This window comes from Salvia splendens, chromosome 14, assembly GCF_004379255.2.
Source record: "Salvia splendens isolate huo1 chromosome 14, SspV2, whole genome shotgun sequence".
Classification (NCBI taxonomy): domain Eukaryota; kingdom Viridiplantae; phylum Streptophyta; class Magnoliopsida; order Lamiales; family Lamiaceae; genus Salvia; species Salvia splendens.
The window spans coordinates 30,959,911-30,970,409 of record NC_056045.1 but is presented as its reverse complement, the minus strand read 5'-3'; the positions used below and the strand labels follow the sequence as shown (position 1 = coordinate 30,970,409).

Genomic DNA, 10,499 nt, shown 5'->3' with positions numbered 1-10,499 from the left:
TGATTATTCAATCATTGGTAATCATACCAAAATAATTTGATATACTTGAGAATGAGTTTGTAGCAGCAGATTCAAGTTCTCCTGCAAATCAAAACTGGATTACATCTTTCAACTACTAAGAGGAGTTACATCTTTAGCTGAATACTGAAAATAAAGAAAAATATCCCTATAAACTCTTGGACATTGGCATACAACGCCTACCATCTTCTTCAACACTCCTCTGCCAAAAAAAACAACCAAACACATTACAAAACAAACAATAGAATCTAAAACTCACATACTCCTAGACGTTGGCGCTGGCCTCGGTTTCCTATGGATCATACATATATTTGTCGTCATTCGCTTCCTCATTCTCCTCATCCGTATGCCCACCGACGCCCTTGCCTGCATCCTCAACATTAGTACCAATTTTTTTATTTGAGTATGTTTAAGGTACTGAATTTGAGTATGTTTAAGGAACTTATAAATGTAGAAATGCAACCAAAGCAACTTAAAAGGTCATTGTAGTCATCAAACGGCCTCAGGTCAATCTGTATCCCTAATTTCTCTATGTTAGGAATTCTTCTGGAAAGTACCATGGTGGTACGAATGTCGGCATTCACACCTACAAGTGTTTTGAGCATTTCCAAAGAATTCCCAATATTTCCAAAGAATTCCCAATATCTCAATATGCTCTAACTTCCTGATTTTATAGAAACATGGGGCCAACTTTCTTAATTTTCCACAACTTCAAAACTGAGTTCAAATCTTTCTAGTATATTCCTGAGCTCCCTACAAATTATTGTAATGATTTATAATTGCGAACCTTTGCTTCATCAGCTTGAATTTTAATAAGTTGATTGAATGCTCAATGAAATGCTTGACTGGGACTTGTAGGTTATAAAATCTTGATCGCCTCTGTATGATCTTCATAATCTTTACCACTTCCTTGTTCTCTTCATCTGTACTGTATGCTCGGGATCTTCTTCACCAGAATCCTCTTCAGAATGTTCTTCACTATCACTCTCTTCACTATCTTCATTGTCTGAATCTTCTTCATCCTCAGTATCCTTATAATCTTCATTTTCCGAATCCTCTTCCTCAGTATCCTTATAATCATCATCGTCCGAATCCTCTTCCTCAGTATCCTTATAATCCTCATCATCTGAATCCTCTTCCTCAATATCCTTGTAATCTTCACCATCCTCTGTATCCGGCAGTTAAGATGTGTTAATTTGATGCATTAATAACTTATCTTGATTTAGATTGTTAAGTGTAAAAATGGCTTTTAGGCCATCAGGCTAAGTTAATTGACCAAGATAACTCGTTTATTTTGAACTCACCTACTCAACCGAAGTAATCTTCATCATCGAAATCATCTTCCTTTGTATCCTTATAATCTCCATCATAATCCTCTGAATTAGACGAATATTCATCATCACTCTCTTCACCATCCTCCTCATCTGTATCCTTGTCTATATTCTCAAAATTAGTGCAAATTTTCCAGAAACAATTTTAAAAAACGATAAGTGTGCAATATCTCCACAGCATTCACGTGTATAATACCTTCACCATCCTCTCCCCAATTGGCCATTTCATCAAAATCATCCCCTTTGTCTGTATCCTCATCGCCTGAGTTGGATCTGCAAAAATGAACAAGAATCAATAGCCTATGTGTGTGGGATCATTGAACTTTCAAGACGAAGTTTCTAGTCTTTTTGATTTACATGTGTATCACTTTGCTGTGGCAGCTTGGCCAAATTTGGCACGACGCCATGAGAGGATTCGAAATGCGTTGAATTGTTTCGACTTTTATTTTGTTGTGCATTCACAGTCGAGAATTCATCCTTTATAAGGAGTTGAATGTGTGTGTGTAAGGAAAGATCAATATATATATCTACACAATTATTGCATGGATTAGATTATAAATCATAGCTTCAATATTTATCATGATTACCAGTAGCATTCCCCCTCAAGTTAAGTAACGTATCATGGCTTCAATCTTTATCATGATTTCCAGTAGCTGATTTAGGATAGGTAATTTCCATGGTCTACACATGTAATATGTAGAACAACAATTTGAAATAGAACACATTTTCTAAGCCTATCATATGTATCATCCTCAACATTAGTACCAAAATTGAAAAGAAGATCATTATAAAAAGCACTCTTAATTGCTCTTCATCACTCACACATAGAATACCTTCTTCATCCTACTTGGTTGTCAAATTGCTCATCACAATCCTCTTCTTCATCACCCTCGCCTATATCTTCCGTTTTTCAGGTAGAATTTATAAGATGATCATTGATTGAACAAAGTAGCTCCAAAGCATTCACATGAGCAATACTTCACCATCCTCACCCCAATTCGCAATTTCTTAAATATTATCCTCTTTGTCTGTATCCTCATTATCAGACATATCTTCATCATCGTTCTCCTCCTCAATTTCCAAAATGGATCTGCAGAAATGAATTTGAAAGAGGACAATTGTACCATGTTAAAAAAAATTGAACAATAAACAATATTTTTATGTTTTCAGCAGTCACATCTTTTTGGTATAAAGGAAACAAGAGAAAACTTCTGTTAGCAAAGTGATTTGTATGTTGTCCTTGTTCTAAGCCTCAAAGGAAAATTTTCAGTTGATTCGAAACAAGAGAATGTGTAACGAAATTAATTTGTGATGTCAAAACAAAGCGAAAATCAGGCATAACCCAAAAAAAGATTATTGTCTCACCTTTCCAGCTCAAATAATAACAATTTTTAAATTCATGCAACCTAATAATACAACGATAGATTTTTCAATCATGCGGTATCTCACCTTTCCAGCCCAGATATATAGTCCTCTCCATCCCTGAAAATTAATTAATAAATAAATATTCAGAAATTATAACAACCTAAAACACTTAATTTGATATATTATACAATGGTGAGCAAACCAGAACTTGAATATCTCGTAGCTTTCTTGAAATATCTATTATTAAGACAAAGACAGATGATTTGATTTGCAGTTGGAGGACTAACCTTTCACTACTGAAAGTTGTCGGTTTCTCATAAAACGAAGAAGAGGCAATAACACGAAGCTTAACATCATTAGTTGGTTGTAATTGGCTGGCCCAAGTCAAAGCTAAAGGATTGCAGTCCTCCAATTCAATCTCTATGATCATACGTCCAAATTCTGCGTACACGGAAGCGTGCCTGTGGATCTCTTTTAGTTTGTAGCAATGTTTCAAGCTTAGATATTTAAGCTTAAGGAAGCTTAGGTATCCTGGCTTCCATTGCACCAAATCACTCTCTTCAATTAGAAGAAACTCGAGACTCGAAAAACTATGCCCTTTTGTTTTCCAATGCGAACCCTAAAAGGCGTATGATCGCAATTTGAGCACTTTAAGACTCGGCAATGAGCCAATGGCATCCATGTATTCCCAGGGTAAACTCATGCCACTCAAATGCAACTTTTTCAAATTACGTGGCAACCTTAGTGACCCGGGAGTCACCTGGAAAATATGACCATGGTTGACCACAGGATTAGTGATACTAAATTTGAGTGTCTCCAAACTTCCAAGTGTTGAAATGCAACCAAAGCAGCTCAAAAGTTCGTTATGGTCATCATAAGGTGTTAGCTCAATCTGTATTCCTAATTTCTTTATGTTAGGAATTCTGCTGGAGAGTTCCAAGAGAGTACAAATGCTAGCATTCATACCTACAATTGTTGAGAGCTTTCTCAACGAAGCCACATGAGATGGAGCAACAATGCTCTTTCCCAATATCTCAATATGTTCCAACTCTTGCATGTCCCATATTTGTATTGGTACATATGATGGAGCTCTACAACGTGTTATATATTGATGTGGATGGATAATCAAGACTTGAAGGTTGAAAAGTTTGGATATGGTTGCAGGGAGTTCCCCGTTGCAAGTTAAAGCAAGGTACTTTAGTTGAACTAGTGACAGAATTTCTATTGGGAAAGTATAGAAACGTTGTGTAAGAGCATCTATTTCCCTTAGCAACTTGAAACCGACATCTATAGGGTTTGGATATTGATTGTAAGGACCATAGCAAAAGAGAGAACGTGTAGAGGATGCACAGTTCAATCTCACTAAATCGCGGAAGTCTTTGATACCAAATAAAATGTTATTTTCAAGACACAAGCCACGTTGACCTTCTTCTTCAGCATCATTCAACTTATTTAATACATGATAAAACTTGTTCTTACTAGCTTCTCCTCTACTCACATGTCGCCATGAAGAATGAAGCCAACAAGTTTTAAAATCACTAACAGAAATCTCATGCGAAGATTTTAACACGCTCTTCAAGCTGCGTAAAACAAGACTGTAGTAGAAAGCCAGTTCTCTGAAACATTCCCGATCATACCACAACCCCTCAATGGTGAGCATAATGATAATCTTCGAAGGTGGGTGATACGAGACCCCCGACACCAGACGCAACAGCAGAGCAGCATGCCGAGCTGGAGGCGACAACAGCCGAGCAGCATGCCGAGCTGGAGGCGACAACAGCCGAGCAGCATGCCGAGCTGGGGGCGACAACAGCCGAGCAGCTCGACGCAGCGCTTCCGGAGCCGAGCAGCACGACGCAGCCGAGCAGCACGACGCAATGCGTGAATGACCGAAGTGAAGAATTGATTGTGTCGAAGAGATCCTTGAGGCCGAGAGACAAGCTCAAGGCGCCGAACAAGTTCAAGAGTTAGCCGATTCTTTTTGTTTCCTTTTTATTTCTTTCCTTTTATGTTTTAGTATTTTTGAAACATTAATTTACTTACTGTTGAGTCGGGCCTGATTTATAAGCCCCGTTCGGGTTTTCTTTGCGGTTCTTTCCCGGATGAATTAGGATACGTCGAACCGCCCTAGGGTTTCTAGTATAAAATAGGGTATTTCATCAGCACATTATTTTTTAATGAATGAAATATTTTCCCTAAACCTATCTTGTGAAACAAGCAATTATCCTTACGTTTCTTGTTGCTTTGTGGAAGACGTCCACCAAATCAGCAGGGGTTCGATCAATTGCCGCGAGTTTGTCGTGGAAATTGCTCGTGGTTCCGCCGAGAAGGAAGATCACGGAGCCGTTGCGGAGAACGTCCGTAACATCTGGTGCTTTCATTGAGAGTCACGATGAAAGCACCAGTTGTTACGGACGTCCTCCGTAACGTGACCGGCTATCTATCTTCTCGGACGGATAGGGTGATCAATCCTTCGACAAGCTCGAAGGAAGGCTCACGGATTTGCTGAGTCACAGACGTTCTCCGATCAGCAGCAAATAGGGAACAATAATTATACTAGATACTCAAGACAAGTTTAGGGAAAATATTATATTGATTGAATGAATAAAGTGATAACAATAACTCCTATTTATAATGCTACTAACTTAATGAACAAGAAAACAAAGATATAGAAAAAGATATGCAAATCCCTAATATATCTAAACTAAATATTAATAGTATAAGACTCGTATCAACTATTTCGCGCGTGCTGTTACGGACGTTCTCCGCAACGGCTCCGTGATCTTCCTTCTCGGCGGAACCACGAGCAATTTCCACGACAAACTCGCGGCAATTGATCGAACCCCTGCTGATTTGGTGGACGTCTTCCACAAAGCAATACCCCCCGACACCAGACGCAACAGCAGAGCAGCATGCCGAGCTGGAGGCGACAACAGCCGAGCAGCATGCCGAGCTGGGGGCGACAACAGCCGAGCAGCTCGACGCAGCGCTTCCGGAGCCGAGCAGCACGACGCAGCCGAGCAGCACGACGCAATGCGTGAATGACCGAAGTGAAGAATTGATTGTGTCGAAGAGATCCTTGAGGCCGAGAGACAAGCTCAAGGCGCCGAACAAGTTCAAGAGTTAGCCGATTCTTTTTGTTTCCTTTTTATTTCTTTCCTTTTATGTTTTAGTATTTTTGAAACATTAATTTACTTACTGTTGAGTCGGGCCTGATTTATAAGCCCCGTTCGGGTTTTCTTTGCGGTTCTTTCCCGGATGAATTAGGATACGTCGAACCGCCCTAGGGTTTCTAGTATAAAATAGGGTATTTCATCAACACATTATTTTTTAATGAATGAAATATTTTCCCTAAACCTATCTTGTGAAACAAGCAATTATCCTTACGTTTCTTGTTGCTTTGTGGAAGACGTCCACCAAATCAGCAGGGGTTCGATCAATTGCCGCGAGTTTGTCGTGGAAATTGCTCGTGGTTCCGCCGAGAAGGAAGATCACGGAGCCGTTGCGGAGAACGTCCGTAACAGTGGGATACCGTAATCTTGAGGGAAAACTCCCATAAACAGAAAAGGAATTTTAAGAGATTGAGGTAAATAGACGTAACTTGGGAAAAGTACCTTTGATATTTTATTATAAGCATCCGTGAAGACTGAATTTTTCTTTTCTGCTACATTCTTCCAGTAGGTTGGGTTTCTATTCTGCTTAGATTTCGATAGGATGTCTGCAACAGTAACTATCAAGAGAGGGAGACCTTCACAAAGCTTGGCAATTTTGATGGCAGATTTGTGAAGTTGAGGAGGGCAAATCTCATCACCAAACACCTTTTCACATAGTAGGTCCATACTTTCTTCGTCTTTCAAAAACCGCACCTCATACGAATATTCATTATGCATATAAGCATTTATCAATTTTCGATGTCGACCAGTAAGCAAGACACGAATACATCCATTTGGGATGTCTAGTAAGGAATCTTCCAAGAAACTCAATACACGTGTCTCCCAAACATCGTCCAACACAATGAGGCAATTCTTGCCATCCAATCTTTCTTTCAAGCAGTCGCCTATTTCTTCATCTCCTTGTGTAATTCCACAAAGTTGAGCTAGAATGCCATGTGAAATTTGACTGATCGGTTGAGGTACTCTGCCTACAGTGACCCACGTGTGGCACTCATATTTGTTCTGAATTTCTGGATCTTCATAAATTTGCATAGCAAGAGTGGTCTTCCCAATGCCTGCCATTCCATAAAGTGTATAGCAACTGTGGTCTCCCCAACCCATATAATTCCAGCCGCAAGATGCTCTCATAAGATCAGCTTTGAGTTGTTGGAATTGGTCAGATAATCCAATCATCTTCGAGTATGTTCCATGAAAACCAATTAATGAGGAAATAGATTCTTCTTGAGGCATATTCTCTAATTCATAAATGTACTCCTTCTTCATATCGTTGAGCGTTTGGATCAAGGAATTTACATCATTTTGCAGACTCTGCAGACTAATGGAGACAATATCTGGAATACTTTCAAATTGTAAAGGAATCTGTTGAACGAGAAGGGATTCCAATGAGTCTTCAAATTTCCATATTGCATCTTTGATTCTTCCATCCAGAGCATTCACCTTCTTCCTGCTCTTGCTTGGACTTGTTTCGTCCAATCTTTCCAGAATTTCTTCCCAAGGCTTCAACTCACTGTACACACCTTTTATGATTTGTTGAGAGGGATCAACAAGGCTAAAACGAGAACAACAGAGAATATTGTTAATTGTATTCCTAAGAGAAAGAACAGCACCAAAAGCTGTCATTCTTATGATCTGAAAGTTTGCGGTGGCAGAAAGAACAATGTTGCTGGTGGTGGAGTGGTGGCGGGAGAAACAAAGTTTCTGGTGGCGGAGTGACTGCCGGAAGGAACAAAGTTGGATGTGGTGGAGGCGGAGTGACTGCCGGAAGGAACAAAGTTGGATGTGGTGGAGGTTGAGTTATGTGGGTAGAATTGGCCTGTCAAAAAAAAGTCTCTCATTACTGGCCATGGAATGTCATTATTCACCAATTTCCAGCAAAAGTCATGGCATAGATTCCTTTTTTTACATAAAAAAGTATGCCTGTTGAGATATTTTCTTCTATTTCCTTTGTTAATTCCTACTTCAACCATCTTCAACTAGTCCCAAATACACCCATTTACACATAGATCAAACCTTCTCAATTTTCCTACTATAGTTTTCAATCAACGTTCATGTTTATACACGCATTAATTTTTATTGCAATTTCACACACCAAATCACATTCCAACAATTCAGACAAAATCACTAAATTGGAAGCTCTAAATTCTTGCTCTATATCCAATTCCTAACCCAAAATTGGATTTTATTCTGTGGCTCATGATCAATTCATGTTTTTTGAAGTCAAATCCACAATCAAATTAAGGAAATACAATAAAATCACTAAATCTTAATCAAGTTAGCTTAGTAGGATATGATTCTTACCTATTTTTGTAAGAAGAGGTGGAAAATCTTTGAGTTCTCTCTTTACTGGGAGGGGAGAAGAAACTGATGAAGAGAGCATGGAGCCACGACGGCGACAAGCTCGTGGCGGCGGTGGTGGCAGAATCACGGCGGTGGAGACCAACTAGATATCGGGCTTCATTTATTCTTTCTTAATCCACAAAATTTTATCTCCAAAAATCTATTTCATCAAGATTTTGATAAATTTTAATTTATCACCCAAACTTGGTGTCATCACCCAAATTTAATTAAGTATTCTGCATAAAAATAATTTTATTTTTCAATTTTGATATGTTTCACAAAATTATTCATTTTCTATATTAGTAAGTACTTCATATTTTTTGTTTTATATAATGAGTCTCATTTTTCAGTAACAATATATTTGATCAATGTTGCATTAAAACTCAGGTAGTCTTTAAAGTCCTTATCTTTATGGAACGGATGAAGTAATATTTTTTGAACTTTTAAGTAATTCGGGCTATCCATAAGGGCCAACCAAAAATGACAGGCCGGATAATAATTTATTTTGGACAAATTAAATGGATTGGGTGTAAAATTCTTATTAATATTGGTGAATTCCAACCTTTTTAAAGTTAAACCGTTTGATTATGATGCTACACTTGATGAAAAATCATTGTGTATAATAGTGGTCGACTACTAAAATATATTGCCTATTTGTATGTATACGCAAACATCGTATGTAATGCTTGTTTCATTCTATGAGGGTTTTATCTTTGCTGCGTGAAGTCAGTAGTGTATGGTTATATCATATGTTATGAGTGTGTAAATGATTAGTGAATAATGGAGGAGTAGCATTTTTTTTTCTTTGGGCACGTGATCTGCACGTCCAGTGTAAAGTGAACATGTGAGGGTGGTCACGTGATTGATTTGCTAAGGGTGAGATTAATAACTTGGTGTAACCAAATTGGTAGAATAATATTGAGAGGGAGAAAATAGATTATGAGATGATTAACAGTTGTGATTGAGATTCTTTTATGTTATGACACACACACCTTCTTCCTCTCACGTTGCAGCCATCATTTCATGCTAGCACGAGCTGCCAGCTATTTATAGTGTGTGTGTGTGTGTGTGTGTGTGAGAGAGAGAGAGAGAGACTGTATGTGTGCAACATAATTCAATGTTTTTAGTTGCACCTTTGTGATTATAGTTAGAGTAAGTTGAATAAAGCTTGGATTAGAGTGTGAATGTCTTTAATATAGTAGTACTATATTCTATGGCCTATGCTATAAGCCTATAACCACCCCATTCTCCATAAATTTGGTTCGAAATCTACCTAGTTATTCATGCATATATAATACCCTTTTATTTTGAATACGAGGTTTATACATTGCTACGCTTACAAGCTTACAAGGTAATGAGAAATAACAACTATAGATCTAAAGCCATTCTAATAAATAACTATCTTTTACTGACGATTGTATGTAAGATAACAAGGAAAGACACAAGTTTTCCCGGTAACTGATGTGAATCAAATTTACATTTTTATTCCCATAACTTTACATGATTTTTATAGTTTGATGCTTGCAAAAGTGTGTTTTATGGTGTAGGAAAATAAATGAATGATGAAAAGAAACAAGGAATGAATCTCGGATGGTGAAAAAGTTGTGCAAAATTTTCAAGTTGACAGACCGGGCAGAAAGTGCTCAAAATGAGGCACCCGGCCGGGTGTATTTTATGCCTAATAATTCCACCCGGCCGGGTATGCTGTTCAAACTACGAAAATTCCAGCAACTCCTAAAAAATGGCCACCCGGCCGGGTGAATTTTATGCTTAATAATTATACCCGGCCGGGTGAGGCGTTTTCAACTGCATTTTAGCAGTTCTCGACAGTTTTGAAGAGAGAAAAAGAGGGACGGATGGGATGGGTAGCAGGAGGTAGAAAAGAAAGAAAAAGGTGAAAGAAAAGGGGGGCTGTCAGGGAGAGAGAGGGAGGTGACGTGAGGAGCATTAATTATTTCAACAAAAATTGTGGGAAGAGAGTTGACTTAGGAGGCGAATTTCAGAGAAGTTTCGACCGTCATTGCGACGCTCCGTTTCCGAATCTCAATTCCACTCAACGAGAGCATGCTTCCTACGGTTTTTGTTGCATATTTCACCATGTGTATAGGCTAAACTCCCTTTGTTGCTCCGAGTTGTAATCTAGGCTTGTGTATTTGTTTTAACACCTTGAATCGTATGTTTGATACCAACAATGTGTTTGATAATTAAAATGCTACGTTTTTGGCTAATGATGTAGTGTTGTTAAATCTTAACTATTGTCTCTTTAACATAGCTT

General features: G+C 38.4%; 2 protein-coding genes across 5 annotated transcripts; both read right to left on the bottom strand.

Annotated features, from left to right (window-relative positions):
* Positions 1-8,395, bottom strand: LOC121765177 (putative late blight resistance protein homolog R1C-3). Of its 4 annotated transcripts, XM_042161222.1 has the most exons (9): positions 8,186-8,395; positions 6,329-7,700; positions 3,002-3,474; positions 2,799-2,831; positions 2,183-2,439; positions 1,546-1,622; positions 1,323-1,454; positions 806-1,186; positions 1-384 (listed from the first exon to the last, which is right to left on the bottom strand). In XM_042161222.1, the coding sequence occupies exons 2-3, from the start codon at positions 7,505-7,507 to the stop codon at positions 3,334-3,336; spliced, it is 1,320 nt and encodes a 439-aa protein (XP_042017156.1). In that variant the 5' UTR covers positions 7,508-7,700; positions 8,186-8,395; the 3' UTR covers positions 1-384; positions 806-1,186; positions 1,323-1,454; positions 1,546-1,622; positions 2,183-2,439; positions 2,799-2,831; positions 3,002-3,333. The 4 variants fall into 4 exon arrangements, with proteins under 4 accessions (XP_042017156.1, XP_042017158.1, XP_042017159.1 ...); XM_042161224.1 differs by lacking the exon at positions 3,002-3,474 and having other exon boundaries at positions 8,186-8,394; XM_042161225.1 differs by lacking the exons at positions 6,329-7,700; positions 8,186-8,395 and adding an exon at positions 4,946-5,121 and having other exon boundaries at positions 3,002-4,850.
* On the bottom strand, positions 918-2,389 carry LOC121764546 (nucleolin-like). Its single transcript, XM_042160555.1, has 4 exons — positions 2,328-2,389; positions 1,546-1,622; positions 1,332-1,454; positions 918-1,186 (listed from the first exon to the last, which is right to left on the bottom strand). The coding sequence occupies exons 1-4, from the start codon at positions 2,387-2,389 to the stop codon at positions 918-920; spliced, it is 531 nt and encodes a 176-aa protein (XP_042016489.1).
* Positions 8,396-10,499: the final 2,104 nt, after the last annotated feature.